Source organism: Anser cygnoides, chromosome 16 (assembly GCF_040182565.1).
Source record: "Anser cygnoides isolate HZ-2024a breed goose chromosome 16, Taihu_goose_T2T_genome, whole genome shotgun sequence".
Lineage (NCBI taxonomy): Eukaryota > Metazoa > Chordata > Aves > Anseriformes > Anatidae > Anser > Anser cygnoides.
Window position 1 is genome coordinate 9,705,538 of NC_089888.1, and position 19,377 is coordinate 9,724,914.

At 39.2% G+C, this 19,377-nt stretch overlaps 1 protein-coding gene across 8 annotated transcripts in view; it reads left to right on the forward strand.

Annotated features, from left to right (window-relative positions):
• The window catches only part of SULF2 (sulfatase 2), a 159,253-nt gene that overhangs the window by 84,368 nt on the left and 55,508 nt on the right, over window positions 1-19,377 (forward strand). For 6 of the 8 annotated variants that reach the window (XM_048072465.2, XM_048072469.2, XM_048072467.2 and 3 more), the window contains 3 exons: window positions 9,762-9,943; window positions 11,627-11,874; window positions 18,076-18,315. In XM_048072465.2, the coding sequence (XP_047928422.2) occupies window positions 11,700-11,874; window positions 18,076-18,315 (415 nt within the window). In that variant the 5' untranslated portion in view covers window positions 9,762-9,943; window positions 11,627-11,699. Of the gene's footprint in view, window positions 1-5,608; window positions 5,751-6,179; window positions 6,200-9,761; window positions 9,944-11,626; window positions 11,875-18,075; window positions 18,316-19,377 lie in introns of those variants that run through there. The other 2 variants (XM_048072466.2, XM_048072468.2) reach the window with 2 other exon arrangements.

Sequence of the window (19,377 nt, forward strand, 5' to 3'; positions counted from 1 at the left end):
AGCTCTCTCCTCTTGCTTTGCTAGCATGCCTTGCTATGTCAGAGATGCAACTTACTTTCCCTTCTGATGGATTGATTAACTATTAGTTAAACTCAAAGAAATTTAGCTTTGAAGATTGCTCCTTCTATTTCAGTCTCGAAGGAGTGCTTTGTATGCTCTAGGGCATGTCTGTTCCTTCCTATGTGTAACAGCTGATCTCATAACAGGTATCATGCCTCCTCCTCCCCACCAGAAAGTTAGCCTCACCTCTGCTACTGAGGCAACTGAAGAAAATGAAGGAAACAGCCTTCTCTGTGTGTGCAGAGTGCTGGGAGTTGTGTATATTGTGCTCTCTGAATGTCTCTTGAAGTTGTGCATTTGAAGTCCCACTTAAAGCATGTAAATATCCAGTCAGTTTGAGATGTCTCTATTATTATGGAAAGTATTTGAGGTAGGGATGGAGGACTACTTTACAGTAATAATTAAGTCATAATGATAAGCAGAGTAAGTAAACAGTAAGATGTAGAAGATGTAGCCTTCCTAATGGAAGTGAAGCCCAGTCGTATCCATTTTTTGTGTGTGGGTTTTGTGCCTATGGAATAGGTCTTCATAACTGAAGGTACTCCCTACTGTAGGTGCAGCAAATACAGCTGAACGTAAAAGCTGCAAACCAACCCTGCCTTTCGCAAAGAGCTAGAACACAGGCACTGGATTCCTGCTCCCAGCTGGGAGCTGTTGGGGGGCAGAAAATGTAGATGGCTGCTCCAGGGGTGTCTGTAGGGTGCAGAGAGCATGGTCACCTCATAGGTCCTGGACTAACATTAAATGTACAGAGAAGAACGAACACTGTGCTTAGGTTGAGTTAAGGCCCATTTCAGCTGATTATGCATTTCTCTATTCTAGCACTTTCAGATCATAGAGTAGTTGTTATTAGGTAGGCACAGATTATTTTCATATTTTAACATCTTCTCACAAAATTTTATTAGGGCAATGGCTATTGACTTTATTATATTCACTTTTACTAAAGTTTCTCTTAATCTTTTACATCTTGTATTACATACTGCCTTATCTGGGTATCAGAATAAGAGGCAGTGTGCACGCTACACTAAAAAAGGGGGTTGAAAGCCTACTAGGGAAAATCAGATGAAGATGTTCAAAACAAACAAGCAAAACACACCTGAATTCTTTATGAAATGAAAAATTCTTTATTAAAAAAATATTAAATCATTGGTTGCTTACAAGCAACTCTTCTAAGAGTAATTCTCTAATAGAGAAAAAGAGGGCTGTTTTTCTCTATTTCTTCATTATATGGGCTGTGTGACCAATGACACTTCATCCTCTGTATAGAGCTTGAGATGCGTCTTTGAGCCTTATTAACAATATTAATGCTTAGCAACCGTATTAATTTTGTATGCGCGCTTCAGAGTCATTCAGATAAATAGTGTTTGCTCTGGATTTCTGTTTGGCTTTCCAGGAAAGATTTGTTTTGAGTGTGTTATCCATCTAGATAACCTATCACTTTTTATCAGTGCACTGGTGTGTTACTTTAGTTATTCTTACAACTTACCAGTCACCTTTGTTGCTTCAATATTTTGCTGAATTACTTAATCCACTGTTGTGAATTATGATTAAAATTTGTGATTAATCTTAGACTAGAAATTGTCTTGATGCATTGTAACTAAATTCGTACAGTGTACTAAATCTTTATTTTCATGCTGAAGAGTAAGCAGGAGAGCAGATCCATTGCTTAGCAAGGTGAATTTTTTCCTCCTCCTTTGCTTTTGTTGGCTGTGTTCCTTTCCATTTCCGTAGTACCTCAAAACATATAAACCATTTTCCTCCATAATGTGCATGCATATTTATAGAAAGTGCAACTTGACTTTAAAAGTTAGAAGTGCAGCTATTGCCCACAAAGTTATTTTGAGCTGGATCTGCAGTAAAAAACATATTACAATGTGTGGGATCAGGGCACTGAGCATTGGATCTCATACTGTGCTGCTTAGTCCTTCTTAATAGGACTCCCAATTGTTGAAGCAACACTTGCACATTTTATGCAACTGAAATGCATTTGTTTACGAATATTTTTTTAAAAAAAATCATACCTGTATTTGGAAAAGGTCTGAGCAGATAGTACAACTCAAGTGACTATGGTCAAGTAAGTTACCCTGAGAAAATGCAAGCGAGATCAGCTCATGTTCTGTTGCTGGCTTTTTTTTTTTCTCGAGGTCTTTAAAGAGGGCTCAGAGCATATGCATATACATTTCAAAATATGAAAGCAAAGGAGAGATCAAAATGACTAATGATTTGAGAGGTTTACATATGGTAAGTAACTACAAAGATAGAGGCTAGTAAGTCTGAAGAAGAGTTGGAAGGCTTTGACTGAAGTATTAAAGTGTGAAAGCCAGCCCATCTTATCTATGTGTGAAGAGAACAATATTTGAGCTCTGAAACACAATATATTTGGCAAGAGTGGAAGAAAGCATGTCTCACGCAGCAAGTTCCTTTTTTTTTTTTTTTTAAATGACTTTGGACTCTCTCTGACTGCCTTGCCATTTCCCAGAAGTTGCTTTTCTGTACCACAGACATGCCACTCTTCCTACTGTGCTCTGTTAGGGGGGCGACTGTTCCTGGTGCTTTCTCCACCCATGAGCTTCAGTTGGTGCCTCTAAACTGATGGAAGGAGAGTGGTGGGGATCCCCACTCTGCCAGCTGGATCCAAGTGGTTCCCCTTTATGCCCAAATCCATAGCTCAGTAAGCACTCCAACCTGCATTGTTCAATCTATTCTGTGCCACGCTCCTTCCAAACAAGGTGTGCAGAGACACTAGAGTGTCAATTTTTTCAATTAGTGCCTAACAATGCAGACAGATGTGTGGTGGTGTTTAAAGAAATGCTGGCATATCTCTTTTCTCCTAATTTCAGTAGGGATTTTTCAGACTAATTTTTTAGCTAATCAGCAATATTAGTTACTTGGAGGTACAGTTAAATAATTCTGAGCTGTTAAATGACATGCTATGAGAGAGATCTGAAATTTATTTAGTGATGCACAGTGACAAAACTATTGTATGGGAATGAAAGGGAATGGTCTTGTTTCTTCATTTTATCCTTTAAACTCCTGATTGTTAGTGATGGTCTATCTACGCCAATGGAATCCTTTTACAATTAGTGAATGAAGAGTTGTTTTTCTTTTAAAGTCTATACCTGCATAGTTCCTTCCCCTCTACACCCGTAGTCTTTCAAACCTCCTTGTTTTACCAGTAATTTCAGATGATTTTGTTGCTCTAGGCTTCAAATAAACCACAGCATTTTAAATGCCTCTATACCCTTTGATTTTTTGGCATTACAAAAACAAGCTAAAATCACTGAACTGCTTTTACTTTGGAAACTGCTCTCCAAGTATACACAATTGTTATCCCTCCTGTTTTGGGACAGTGCCAGAACAAGTTACTTTGAAATGCGTGAGCTGGAGACCCCATTCTCTTCGAGAGGAAGCCCCTTTCACTTGGCAGGGTTATCACAAACCGGGGGGCATATTATCCTCCTAATGCACTTGTATAACTGCCATTAACATTAATGGAAATTACGTGCACTGGCTGTGAGGTGAATATACCCTTTTGTTGAAAGGAACGATCTATTGCGACAGATTTTCCAGTAATGATAAATCACCTTTAGATTGCTACGCTACTGTCACTAATACTAGTTTTAGTATCTTTGATTACAGCTTGTGGATGAAAATTCACAATGTAACTTTATTGGGTCATGGGCTTCTTATAATGGAATACCCCATTTACAGTGCTCTAGAAAAAATGCATTAAAAAGGGAGCTTGTCCATTTTCTTCTCCAATGTAATATATGGACTATTGTGCAGCAAAATTAGTATTTCCTTTTGGGTCGGTAGTTACTGTCTGCAGCCCTTTCAGAGATGGTTTGTAGGGTGTGTGTATTGCAGATGGCAAACGTTGGCCTGCGGTGGGGACTGAGAAATGCTGAGTTTCCTGGTTTCTGTTCCTGGCCGAGCTGCTGAAAGTCTTTGTGGCTCTGGGTGACTCATCTGCCTTATCTGACACTAATTCGTGTCTAAAATATGTGGAAACAGAAAAATCATAGCTCACAGGTCTGTTGTAAAACTTAATTATCTGTAAATTGTTTTATCATAAGATCAAAGTCACTACCAAAAGGTCAAATGTTATCTTAGAAACCAATAGAACAATTTTATCAAAATCTCAGCAATATATAGTCCCTGTTCTGCATAAAGCTTCTGTATTAGTGTAACTCACTGTTACGGAGTGGTTACTTGTACAGTTATACTGTTGCAGCCCCTAGTGTGGACGCGGTTGTACTGACACATAGTGCTTCACTTGGATTGTTTATTCCTGAGCACATTGGTACCTTAGTAGTGATATAACTGCATTGGGGGAATTGGGCTGTTTGGGTTTTGCTGATTTAGGATCAAATCTGTGTGTAGTCAAGAATGTAGCCAAGAATGAAAAAGGTTCAGGATGATCAGCCTTCTCCAGCAAAGTCAGAATTAGGTCATTGGGAGTAATGTTTGTTTTAAAGCAAAAATCCAAATAAATCATAGATGAAACAATTTTTTTTTCCTCTCTGCATTGCTTTTCAAAATATTCACTTATAGCATGATTATAGTTCTTTCTGCAACTCTCTTCTGTGCTAGCATTTTTCTTTAAAACTACATCTAGTCTTTTTCCTTACGAGTTTTCAGGAACTGTCTTATTTCCTCACTGGTTTTGCCTTCGGTAGAGAAATGGTAGAATCTTCTTTATTTTCTTTATCAGTTACTCTTCTTCCACTGATTATTGGTCCTGCACAGAAAACATGTATACTGTCCGTTTTGAACCACATGACACTACAGTGAAAATGGTTTATGATAAAAACAGTGCTGTAAAATCCTCTTTTATTTTTAGATGTATATTTTCAAAGATACAAATCCAAAATCAAGGAACCTACAGCTACAGTGGGGTTTGGGATGTGGGGTGTCTTCCATGGAACTCAGTACTAGCTGTAGTGCTAAGTGTCAGTACAGTCAGAGGAAAACTACTGTGTGTGACTATCAATGGAGGGAATGCTTGAAGAAAATATTATGCTTTTTAACATCTTAATGTATTGGTATCTTTGAAAGATGACTGTTCAGTGGTTCTTAAAGAAAGATACTACCTGCATCCTTACATACGTTTAAGGCACAGAATGTAGTATATTCTAAGCAGTGCATGGGTACCTGCAGCAGACCCAGTCCCTACCTCCAAGAGCTTGATTAAGCATGTCTTAATTACCAACGACTGTGGTGTCCCTAACTTCAGCCCCCTACGGCGACGGTGCCTCAGCACCCCCCAGGCCTGGGGCTCTCCTCAGGTGGCCCAGCCCCTGCGTGCCCTCCTCAGGCCCCGGAGGGGGGGACGGGGGGCCATTAATTAACCCTCACACGCACTCATACACATAGTCACACACACACGCACAGTCACTCAAACTCACACACTCCCAGCTACGGCACCTTCTTTCCGCTCTGAGGGCTTCGTGCTCCCGGGGGCAGAGCCGCCCCGGGGGGCTGGCCGCCCGCCTGCCCTCTGCGCGCCGCCGGGGCCTTGCGTCAGTGCGGGGAGGAGGCTCCGTGAGGTGCAGGAACTTTTGAACGGAGAAGGGAGAGGAGGGGAGGACGCGGGGCGGCGGCGGGGAAAGGCGCAGCACCCGCACCAGCTCCTCTTTCTCGGAGCCAGCCGTCGGCCGCGGGCGGCGGATGCGCGGCCGGGCTCGGGGGTGAGTGAGGGAGCGAGCGGCCGGAGGCCTCCCGCCGGGCCGAGCAGCGGCTGGGCCGGGGGCACCCCGCTGCTGGGGCTCCCCGAGGCTGAGGCAGGCGGCCGGGAGCCGGAGGGGGGCTGAGGGGGTGACGGCCGGGGGCAGAGGTGGGGCTCGGGGCGGTGTGAGGCGGCAGCGCCGTCTGAGAGCTCAGCCCCGCTGGCCCGGGGCAGCCCGCCCGCTGCGCCTTGGTGCCTGCCGGGGCTGCTGAGCACGGCTGCCCGGCTCCTGCCCCGGCTTCCCGGGTGCCCGGCCCCGGTGGGTGTCGTGCTGTCGCTGCCCGTGTCCCCCATTCCCTAAGGGGCGAGGAGAAGCGGTCCCGAACCAACTGATGCTCCAGCGCTCCGCGGCTCCGTCGGTGGGCTGTGCATCCGGGTAAAGCGCGGCTGGGTGTCTGTTTGTTCGTGGAGGTACGGACAGGTTTGGGCTGTGTGAAGCCACAAAAAAATCTGTTCGCTTGGTAGAGCGTGTTTGTGTAACGGTAACTGTGCTTGCCTGCTTTTTCTATTTTAAAGCACGTGCATTTGTTCCCTGCTGGTGTTGTCAGAAGTCAGTCTGTGAACGTTACCATACTCAGTACAAGATGGCTTAATTATCTTTAAAGTCATCATGTCTTTGTAGTTTATAAATACCTGAAGATGATAAGTACGATAGGGAAGTAATGCTTAATCTCCTAAAAGTTGTTACTGGGTTAACAGTGCTCACAGTGCACAAGAGGATGTGTGTTCCTGTGGGTTTGGGGGATCCAAGTGACAATTTAATCTACCTGAAGACTCGCTAATGCTGTGCATATTACTGGGGACCTTCTGTAGAAACAGCCAAGTAGTGAACAGAAAAAATAGTATGGATGTATGGAGAGTATATCGTGCTATTTGGAACACTTTTTTTTTTAATAAAGTTCCCTCCTAGGAAAAATTATAACTGAATTATAATTCAGTTTTACTTAAAAGGAAGTTACATAATAGGGAAAAGATTCCCCTATGAAAATAAGCTTCCCTTTGATAAATATTTAGTTTTGGCACAGAGTTCACCAGCGTAAGGAAAGCAACAGGGGAGAACCCATCTGAATGGTAATTCAGTGCACTGAGAAGTCTGGGAACAGAAAAGTTGGTTACCTGCAAATAAAAATACTTTAGCCCTAGTTTGTGCAGGTAAACCAGCACAACCATAAGCTTCAAGAGCCAAATTTAGCATTGGGGATTTGATTATGTACTTTCTCTTAAACTTTTGACTTTCTGGGAAAAAATGGGGAAGTATAAAACTACAAGGAAACACAGCATGATGTTAGATTACAGCGTAAATGACGATTCCAGCCTTCCCCTGAGAGCTTTGTTTGATTGCCAACAAGAATTCTCCTAATCCACGTATAAAATTGTTTTATTCTCTTACAAACAAAATTTAATAGTTTCAAATGATGGCTGACAGCTTCAGTGAAAAAGGAATGCTACAACTGAACCCGGGATGTATGGGAGTAACTCAAGAGTTAAGAGAACAGCAGCAGGGCTGAATCCATTTAACTGGCAAAGTGGTTTTAATTGGGTCGGTTGCTAGGGAATGGATCCACCACCATGTATTTCAATGGCTTTAAACACTGGACAAATGGCACACCTAAGTCTGCTTCAATAATACACCTGGTATTGGCTCCAGCTGTATTTAGAGCAGGTGTGCGTTGCTTTTTGCTAACCTGTTTACCCTTACTGTGCAGTTCCACTTTGTGGCTTGCATGCTGTTACCCTATTCTGTTGTGGCTGCTGGACAAGTTGGATTTGCCATACCAATTTTGTATTTAGTGCTTTGCGGTATGTTTATTTAAAAAAAAAAAAAACAGTTCATGTAAACATAACTAAAAACAGCTTTCCAGAAATAGTCTCACAGCAGGATTAACTTGCATGTTTGATACAAGAATTAATTTGGTATGTTTGGACTTCTGTCACAGCAAGAGTCGGGTACTACTCTTTAGTGTACTGGCATAACTTAATTATTTGACTTCAGTGAAGTTACGCTAGCTTTATGCAGGGGACAGTTGTGCTGGTGACCAGCATTAGCAAGGTTTGGAGCACCAGTGTGTGCAGGCTACAGTCAGTTACGAGTTTGACACACAGTGCGTGCTACATCTCTGCCAAGCAATAGTAATCAATAGCATGATTAAAAAAGACCATCTGGGGGTAGAAGTGACACAAGTCATCCCTGTGCATCCTGCCTGTGCTGCAGTGGACCTGATGATAATTAGTGAGGGCAGTGTTAAAAAGAAGTCATCTTTCCTTGGTGGAAATGCTACTTGGGAACAGAACTTGTCTCCGTTCTTTTATAAATAGATTAAGTGCGCCGAAATCTGGCTTTCTCTCTTGAACATGTATATGACTTAGTGCAATGTTATGGGTCGCTACACAGGAGGACTAAGTGTGGCTCTCTTCTTATTCCCCATACTGGCAGGAGTTAAGAGCAAAAAGACACAGCTGTATCTAAATCAGGCTACGAAGGGAGTCGAGGACTTGTTAAACTCGACTGTAAACCATAGAAAATAAGAGGACCAGCCTTTCTCTACAGCAGCCTGCTAGGAGGTTTAATAGGCTTCATAAAGTTCAGCTAGATGCCCCAGCTGAAGAATGTTTCATGAATTTCTGATAGCACTTGCCTAAATATAAAACAGGGGTGGCCAGACTTGTCAAGTTCATATGTGTAATCTGGGAGAAAACAAGAGGCATACCTAATTCTCACGAGAACCACTACAGATTAAGCGTCTTTAATATTGGAGGATGGCCTGCAGAGGCACATAAAGCAGCGGGCCATCTGTGCCGCTCAGAACAAAATGCATCACTGGAGAGGGTGCTATATTAAAAGCGAAGGCAGACTGGGGCATTGCTGCGGAACTTTTCTGGCTACCGTTGAGTCACAGTTTAGCTTGTTGACAGAAACGGGGAAAGAATTGTTAATGCGCTTTGTGTCATATTTCCTTCCCTGAAGTTCACCGAAGACAAGGGGTTAAAACCCATCAATCTATATTTGACCACTAGCAGTCCATGCAAGAGGCTCTTCTGCTGCTATTCTGAGAACTATTTAAAGCTGGCTTTTAGGTTTTGCAGCAAATACGCTGTTAGTAGTGGCATGTCTGTCTTTTATGAATACATATTTTGAGAAATATGTTATTTTCTAAAATTGCTTTAATTTTCTTACCTAGCTATTGGTGTGAGTTTTGCACATAATTACATGCTTCGAGTTGATTTCTGGCAGGACTTATCCTGTTAATAATAGGGACATAAATCATTTTCAACATAATGTTGAAAATTTTTCATTGAGGTGGGGGCTGAGAGAGAATATTGGGAGAAGATGCCTGTTGTACTTAATTCTCTCTTCCATTCACAGTATCCTCTCAGATATAACGAGTTCCTTTAACCATAAATGTACATGTGTGGATAAAAGCTGTGGAATAGCAGTTTATGTACATCCCTGAACATGTTAAGTATTTCCCAGATAGATAAGCAGCTCTCTGAGCTGGGGACAACTTCTATTTTTAAATAACAATGGAGTGAGTGAGGGTCAATAAACTATGAGGAAAAGACAGGCTGAGGGGAGAGAGGCCATAGGGTTCCTTCCATGCATTCGTTTAAAAGAAGTGAGAAGAATGTGAGGAAGACTTACATGCACAACACTCTTCATGAATGCAGTTAAGAACAGATATAGCACAAATAGACAGCCTTCTAATGCTGCAAGAAAAGGCAGTGAACGCTATTATTCAGAGACACAATTGGCTAGTGTAGAACAGGAAAAAAAAAATAAACTTTAGACCTTCAGAAAAATGTGTGTAATAAAAGTGTCTATATTATCTGTTCCTTTTTTTTTTTTTTAACAGAAACACATATGGAATGATTTCTGAAGAGTAGAAACTATTTCTCTATCCCTTCCCCCAAAAAGCTGATGTCCAGGAATATACGCCTGCTAAACTAACTTTTTTTTCCTTGTCTTTTGAAACAGATCCAGGTTTGCCTCTCAGACTGCTTTTGACTGCACTGAACAGTAGCAGCACATTGAATCTGACATGATTCTTCCCAGTTGTACTGCTGCAGATGGAATTCTGAGTATGGAGAACGAAAATTGATTGGACTTGTTGGTGTTCCTTCTGATATTGCCTGGCAAATCTCTGATCAGCAGCAAAGGTACTAAAACTGTATTTGTAAATTTAGGAAGTTGGACTTTTCTCTTTCCCTGCTCGTTGGATTAAGTGATAGGACATGTAAAATCAGTTTTTAGTTTCTACGAAGGAAATTAATTTCACCTGCCTATGAAACTCAGTGGAGAGACTAGTAAGGAAGAAGGATTTTTCTTTTTTGTTCAAAAACCTATTAGTGTACGTTTCTGGAAAGCAGCCTTAGTAAGTATTGCATCATACTATCGCTAGATATCTGTTGACTTATATGAAAATTATATACATATTTCTTAAATAAGCATAGAAGCTGAGTATAATTTTTCACACCAGTGGTTTTGCTATTGCATGAGAACTTTCTTAATCAAAGTTTATCTCAAAGAACAGACACTGACAGAGATGAAGTAATAATGTGGCTATGAAATAATCTGCTGGAGGAAAAACTGTTTTCCCAAGTGGCTATAGGAACAGAATAGCCAATGTATTTCTTTGGGTAAAGCACACTTTGCTAGATTCTTTCTACTCAGGCATTTCTAGTCTTTACAAAGAGCAGATAGTCTCCCTTGTGTCATTTTTAATTGATTTTTTTTCACTGCATTAGAAGAGATCATTGGCACTGGTCCAGGAAATGGCAAGCAGCAAGTAGGGAAGCCATCAAAAACTGACTCATTGATCACTGGGTCTGATGAAATAATTAGTATTTGGTATTTTTTGTACAGCCTCATATTGGTGTTTTGACTTCAGAAAGTGAGAGAAAATCCCTCTACGCCAAAAGACCACTGAGCAGAATTATAATTTCAAAAATGTTTCAGCATACTTAATCATTTTCAGGAGTCTGCTTGTAGGAATGGCTAGCAGTTGCTTTGTTTCTGGCTCACCAAAAGGAGCAGTACCCTTTAGTCACGCTCTGTTCTGCAAACAAGTCAATTTTGGGGCATTGTATTTATGATGGAGGGAAGTCAGGCAGTGCAAAACATTTCAGTGCATCTGTTCCCAAGCATTTGCAGCAGTAGATCTTCAAATATACTCAATACTTAAAATAAGAATCTTGGAAACCAACAGAAATGTTGAAAGGATATCATATTATCATCAAAGCTGTAGTAGACTTCAAACGGTGTCACACAATAGTTTCAAGATCTGGGCAGTTCTGCGCACTAATGAAATCTATAAGATAAAACAGTGTATATCAGTATATACAGTATAAACAGTATATAGTATTATATCTGAGGATCCTTTGTGAGTTTGCAAATGCATTGTTAACTCAGTAAATTTTACCACAGTCCTGTTTAAAAATGTGGATAGATGTGTTTACCTCTTCAACATCTGCATTTTTGATATAGTAAACAAAAATGTCATCTCAAAGCATCCCAGAACCTTAAAGAAGATTGCTTTTTATGTGTCAAAGCAAGAGTTAAGAGTTGGTGCCCTGCTAAATCCTTGAACTTGCTGCCAAATTTGAGCGTAGAGTGAAAACTTCCTTGTGTATGTAGGTAATAGCTTATGAACTGTGAATTTTTCAAGTTTCTGTTTCTAGTTGGCACTAGAAAAATATTTAGTTCCTTTGTTTTATTTATTTATTTTCTTAGGAGTTAGATTATTTTAGGCAAATAACCTTTTACTTCTTTGGAGAGAACCTTGCTGTTCCTTTGGGGAGGCGGTATAGAGAGAAAAGTATAAGTTTCCTTCTCCCTTACAGGAGACCTGCAAACAAAAAAGAAGTAGAAGCCATTAACCTACCTTGTTCAGAGAGAACACTAAATCAGAACAATATGGCACAGCATAGTCTTGTCCTTGGATTATTCATGATGACTGTTTTATCACTGTTGGATGGAAGTTCAGCTTTCCTGTTAAATCAGCGTCTGAAGGGAAGATTTCAAAGAGACCGTAGAAACATCCGCCCAAACATCATCCTCGTTCTTACTGATGATCAGGATGTAGAACTTGGTAAGAGCCCAACATAAAGAGAATTTTAGTTAATGAGTATGGCAATTCTTTTCATTGAAGCTAGATGATTATTTTAAAAATAATTATCTTTTTTTTCATTGCAAAAAATATAATAGAACAAGTAGCAAAAACCTACCTTTATGCAGGTTTCCAGCTGCATGCAATTGAAAGACAGCAAAAAGTAGTCTACATTTAAAATGTCAAACTTCCTGTTTCTGTGGAAATATGAGATTCCTGCCTATCTGTCTTCATCTGTATGTCTAAACTGTGCTTCTGGCAATGGCAAGTATAACCTGGGAAGCAACGTGCTTAAGCAGTAGGTTTAAATTCATAACTGATTATTGCACTATGTAATTACCCAAATTTCTTGTGTAATTGCAGACATTCATTACATAGACAATTTTAATTTTAATTACTTAAATCTTACCTAACATATTCATACTACTCTCAGTATTGTCCATTTAGATGTGTAGTTAATTACTGACCAAAATCACTTAGTATGAGAAGGTTCTATGGTGTTATTCAATGCTATGTTAATTGTTGAAGAAAGGAGATGAAGATTAAACACACTTTGCCTAATGATTTGGAATAATGAATTAACTGACAGAGATTGGGTTTTGTTCTATTTCCTGAACAAGCTTATATTTACAAATGTTGTCTGTAGTTAGAACTGATTAACACAAACCAGTTTATATTAGGAATTTTGCATTAAAAATATGCTTTTAAGTCAGTATAAAGCCTGGATCGTCTGAAAGATGAGAGCTGCTATATGTGTGGTCTGGCAGGTTTGTTTGACGAGCTACTATGCCAAATTTCTAGTATGGATGGGAAAAATTGGAAAACAGACCTGAAAGAAGAAATGGAACACAATAGTAAAGTTAATTGACTTATATTACTTCTACACTTCTCTAGCTGAGAAGTTAATTACAGCAACATGGCAATATTCTTATAGATGCTTCCTTTTTATTAGTATTTCTGCATGTCTGTGATATTGTAGATGTCATATATTTCTCAAAGGTGGCTGAAAAGCCTGCTATAGCAGTAACCTCACCAAATAAAAATTTAATTGAAATGAGTGGGATCAAAAGATTTTTCTTTTTGGTTGTCACCTCTTTTTTCTTTCGGAGAATGGTTATTCTAATCACAAATAAAGGAGTTTTAATAATGTATATCCAAAAGAACCTAAGTACATTATCTTGCAGGCTCAGAAGGTGGTCCTAAAAAATTTATCATCTTCTATTTTATGCTAGTCTACTTGTTTCTGATGCAATTGTCTAAGTCCTTTGGGCAGTATATTTCTCTTCTCTGATAATCTGATGCTTTCCAATTTCAAGCATAATGGGCATGTGTCTACACAAATTAGGATCTAACTAAGGAAAATCCATCTGATGAAGCTGAGATTTGATATTTGTCATTTGCCACTAATGGCTTGGCGAGACCCAATATTTGTTTGAATTAATTTTTATTCTTGTCTATTGTCTGGTGAGCTGTCCAAGTTAATCAAAATTGCCATTTGTGGGGATTGTGGTTAATGCATTTAAGAAAGATGAAAACAAGATGTGAATCACCAATAAAAGCTAAGGAAAACTTGGAAGCTATGAAAGTGTAGCATAGAAAGCTGTGCATAACAAAGATTGCAACTGCTTCTAGGAATGTTCTGTAACTGATGGGTGTTGGAGCTTTTGTTTTTCTATTGTGGCAACTTTTGAGGCAAAAGGGAAGACAACTAAATCTCAACAGCCTTTCTTCATTTAAGATAGATTTAACAATGTAACAGGAGTAGGTGGAGTTTGCCAGAAGGAGATGTTGTCCTCTCAGCAAACGAGTTCAACTTGTTTTATTCTTTTTATTTTCACTGCTTCTAATCACGAGTTTTACTTAGGAAACCAAACACTAGTTTTGTATTGAATAAAAGGAAAAGACTGGTAAGGGACTGATGAAAAGGATACAGAATCTCCAGGTCAAAGAAGAACAAGCATAAATTGTAATGGATACGGATGGAAGACGACAAATGAGAACACCAAGAACTACGGAAACATGCACACTCAGTTGACTGTCTTTTTAATCAAAAGAGTTGTGCTGACAACCTGAATATAAAGAAGAGGAATATACTGATGAGGAGAAAGAATTAATTGGAACCAAAGACTTTCTCCCCCATTAGAGCCATGTAATTCCATGTTAGTCTAATGCTGATGTCTGCTGTGTGATGGCCTCGGCGTCTTCAGTTCCATTAGGTGTGCCTCCCATATCGCTGTGCTTTAAGAAATCAGCTTAGTTCATTATCTTGTAGTTGGAGAAAAATCTGATTATTTAGAAAACATTTCAGCCTCGTTAAATCTGAGTGAGAGGTGATTCATATGTTACTACACGTTCCAATGTGTGAAAACACTGAAGTGTCACAACAGCAATGTTTCTTAGTTATCATACACGGGGATTAGTGTCGTAGAGCTTTGTCAGAATTGAAGATGAGCAAAGAAAGGAAATGAAGATGTGAAAAGGGTGTCTAATGGGGTTCAAATAGAACGCAAATAGAGGGCTTTAGGGGACAGTACGTTCTGGGTTCCAGTGAACTTACCTGCTTATAGATGATACTTCTCAAATTGGGCTTCAGAGTTGACTAAGTCATTTGGGACTTAACACCAGCTCTTAAACAAGTGGACCTCCCTAAAACTCATGTAAATTATGACTTCTGACAACAAAATACTAATGGGAAAGTCAATAATATTTCATGAACAACTGTTAAATTAATTAAGGACTTTTTTTAGCTAGCTTTTATTGCAGTCTTATTGAGCAGGTAATAAAGCATCCTCATAGTTGTACAGGTTGTTATATGCTAGTAAAGGTTTTACATAATTCTTTTTCCAATATAACATACATTTGGAGAACTGAATATGGTTAAACGTTTCGCTGTATTAGATAATCTTTTCTTTATAGCATTAGTAAATGAACTCAGTTCTCCAGTACTATAGCATAGAATGTCTTCTAATGTATTAAAAAGTGAAGTTATGTTCAGTATCATACCTATTGCAAAATGTGAGCAAGATAAGCTGCTTCACATTGATAATACAGATGATCTAATTGAATGTGTCTCTAGCTAATAGAGAATATATGAAAAACAGTATGCAGTATTGTACATTTTAAAAATCATGATGAATGTGTGTATAACAACCCATGCATTTTGTCTTTAAAACATTTTTGTACGTTCAAATAGGAATATTTCTGTGTGAATTAGAATCCATCCTGGAATCCAGAAATCATACTGAAGAAAATAACCTGTAGGTTCAGAAACATGGACCTTTGTATACGTTTTAACTGCCTCATGTGTGTGAGCTTCTCCTCAGTGTCAAGACCTCATTAAAAATGCATGGAGTTTTACTTAGTTTTCTCCATTAATACTAGTCAAAATTAGTCAAAGCCTTATCTTTAAAGCGAACTGTGAAAAGGCACTAAGCAAAGTTTTGGACACCACATGAATTTCAAGTGGAATTTCCACCTCTATTTTGCTTTGCTTTGTTAAGTGAGCAGCTTGAGTGCATCAAATTGATTAAATGCATATTTGCACAGTACTTCCATAGATCTTTTGGTTTTTGAAAATAGCATAGACACTTCACATTTAGCTCTGAATCATTTTTGTTTATCATCAGTGATTTTAGACAGGTAACAGACCATTTTCTGAATAAAATATTGACACTTCAAAGCATGACTTCTCATGGTACATCAGCTAATGAAACCCCAAAAGATTTTCCAATGCAAAATATGATTTGGTGAGGTTCCAGCTGCTGATTAATACACATCTACTCTTCTGCTACAGAAAGATCAATTTGTACTTCTTTTTTTTTTTTTCACGATTCTGTGTTTGTATTGGAGGCAGGCTGAAGAAAATAAGTTTTTTGGTTGGCTGGTTTAATGCTGTCTGAAATATTTAAAGCTGGCCTATTTAAGATTGCACGGAAGAGTATGTTAGATTTTTACCTTCCGCTGATCTGTCACTCTGTATTAGTTCTCAAGCTGCGGAAGCAGATTAGATCATATGTTTTTGTATTAAAGACTGTTGATATATAGGTCCTTGTCATTACAACAGTTTTATTAAAGAAGGTTACTGTCCCCAAGGGGAGTCTTAACATGTACTGTTATTTATGCCCAGATGCCTCTGTCGTTTAAAGGGGTTGTTAAATTGTATTTTAATATTGGAATGACAAAACATTATTTTGGTCTGACTAGTTATTTTGGGGCTAGCTCATAAGATGACAGAGGAAACATCCGCAGTTCTCAGGCTCACATAACGAATTGACTGTTAAAATCATCAACGGTGTTAGCACTTTTGAAGAAAGGGAGGTTGCTCCCAAAACACGTGTTTTCTTATCCCACAGTGTTGGAAACAAACAAAAAAAATCATTTTGTTTAGAAACTTCCTTTTGATATATGAAGTTCAACAAGTTCGAAAGGGAGAACGAAATAACCTGCCTTGGTTCTTGTACCAAAGTGATTTGACAGGGATGTACTCTGATACAGGTTTCATTTATTTCTTTATAATATTCATTTCAGCAAAATGATCTTAAGAAAACTAATGCCATGGCAATTGCAAGATGAAATGACCTGCTGTAGCAATTAACTTTCCTTCATGGTGCCAGAGAGTCAGATTCCATATGTGGCTTATGACCCTTTTCCCTCTAGGTTTTGACTCCTGGTTATATCAATGTGCCCTGTATCAAATCAACTTATTGTTGCAATTTCATAATGAAAGCCCTGCCTAAAGAGCTTAGAAGAAACCTAAACACATTATTGACAGAAACAACATACAATTTGTGCCAGATGGTTGCAGGATGCATTGATTAAAGCTGAACTATTAATCCAACTCAACCTTGGGTAAGTTAGCCCCAACGCTACTCCAGCATAAGCCCATACCTTCATCTCCATGTTGTCTGTTGGCTTTCTCTGCTCATAAAAAGAACGGAGGGTTGGTGTTGGAAAGGTTTGCTCTCTTTTGCAAGGTCACACTGTGACAGGTGTCATTATAAGTTCTTTGGAAAATGGAAATTCTTCCTAGATCAAGTATGCTGATGCAGTTTTAACTGCCAGACACTGATAGATAAGGAACACTGAAAGCCTTTTTTCTTCTGATCCTTCATAAATCTGTGCATAAGAAGAATTCTGATACAGATCAAGATTTAACTATGTGTATGTCTGTGGTAAAGATGCATTCTTTGCCCAAAGCCTTGCCTTAAAAAGGAAACAGAACAGCCATTTGGCAGCAGTGTGGCTTTTACTAACAGCTGACAAAAGGACTTTGACTCCCATTACCCCAATTCATCCAAGTCTCTGCCAGTTAAACTTGCTCTTTGTTTTTAGATGATGATTGTTACTTGTCCCAAGTGGTCATCTAGAATCTGATTCTGCAGAATCAAACCTAAGAAAACTTAGAGTTTTAGGTGACACTATTATCAAAATAGGTCAGGTGGCTAGAAGGAACTCAGTGGGCTAGTGATGGAAATTCTGATGAGGGTTTTGCTCTGTCATTGCTTCTTCCAGAGACCAGTACCAGCTAATATCACATATCAGGGGAAATAACTTTATATCAAGAGAACAAGTCTAGTAGACCCTGCTTGAACAGCAGGTTTAAACTAAATAATCTGCAGCTGTCTTCCAGCCTCAACAGTTCTGTGATTACACCCTCAGCCAAAAGGGTTCTTCTGCAAAAGCAGAAGGTTGGCACAAAAAGCAGTGCATCAGGTGTCTTCAGAAACCAAGGATTAAATAATGCTTAAGGAATATGCAAACTTTGGTCAGGGTTGCTGCACAAAGTTAATTTCACCCTCAGGCTGTGTTGTCTCAGCCTAATTCATGCTGCTTCTCGCCTTCAGCTACTGGAACAGTACTAGTGGCTCCAGAAAGGCTGCACAGATGCTCTTGGATACAGTGGGAAATCTTGAGCTTGGAAAGAAATTCAAAAAGCATTATGATTTATGTCAACAAGTTTGAGTTCAATCTTAAGTTACGACTTCAGTATTTGGTCCTTTTTGAAACAATGGGAGAACTTCGCAGGTGGGGAGAAAATAATCTCTTTGGATTTGGATTCCCTGTGCGATTACGGTGCCGTTACTACAAGTGGTTCTTTCTGGTCTCTGATGTAACACACGAGCTCTTAGTTAGCTCTTGTGGCTGAGACAAGAGAATGTTTCTGAAATGCTTTTCTTTTTCTAGGGTCTATGCAAGTGATGAATAAAACAAGGCGGATCATGGAACATGGAGGTGCTCATTTCATCAATGCCTTCGTGACAACACCCATGTGCTGCCCGTCTCGCTCCTCTATTCTGACGGGGAAGTACGTCCACAACCACAACACTTACACTAACAATGAGAACTGCTCTTCTCCATCCTGGCAGGCTCAGCATGAAATACGTACGTTTGCTGTGTACCTCAACAACACAGGATACAGGACAGGTAAGATCAAGACTGGCTCTGTCTGAAAGCTCCCTTAGCCTTCTTAGTACAGAGGTTAATGTATAATATTTTAGTTTGTACTTGTAATGGACTGCAGTAGTGCAGGATGCTATAGCTTCAATTGTGCGTGTGGGTTGGAGGTTTAGCTTCCTTGTGCTTTTACTTGAGTAAATTTTAAAACAAAACCGAAAAGGCTTTTTTAGAGGCTGTGAAGGAGAAAATGTGTGTGCTGTAGGAACAGAATTTCTTGTTACAGGACTAAACCCAAGGCATAGCACATGTAAAATGTGCTCTGCAATGTGTAGAAAAGCCAAGAAAGATATTATGGAAAGGAGTTAGTAATTTGAATTTTCATAAAACAGATATATCAATCAAACTAAGAATACAAGACAAGGGACTGCCTCTTCTGTGCTTTGGGGCAGAGCAGTCAGATGGATTGGTTTCTCTGGACAGTCCATTCCCAGAAAGGTGTTTATTCCTCAGTTTTTCATCTTAATCAGCAAAATCAAATGTACTCTTGAGAAACAAATGATCCTCTTTGCATGCAGTGCTTCTTAGGAATAAAGAACGTGTAGAAAGGATTTCAGAAAATATGCAGCACTTTTTTCACGCCTATTTCTTTCTTGCACTCTCTGGACGTGAGATTTAGGTTCTTGCTGATTGCGGTGTTTCTGTCACGTTTCTTGCTAATGCCTTTTGTCATATTTAAAAACTGGCATAAACCTGGACCTATTCGTGTTGTTTATAGTGTGTATATATACTATAGTAGTATAGTTGTTACTGATAGTATACATTTGTGCATTGAATTTATAGTATGTGAGGCTTGATCGTGATGATGCTTCCAGGAAAGAGTATAAATCTTGAATAGTAATTATAACAAGATCTTTTTTTTTCTTTTTCTTTCTAAACATTCATATGAGTTGTGCATGTCATCACTGTAAAAGCTTAGTCTTAAAACAAATAGGTAATTTCCTTGTTTTGTTTTTTCTAAAACAAAGATCTGAATTAATCTGGAAAGGAATAAATTAGGGGAAGTGCACATACCTAATTAATTGGTTGCTG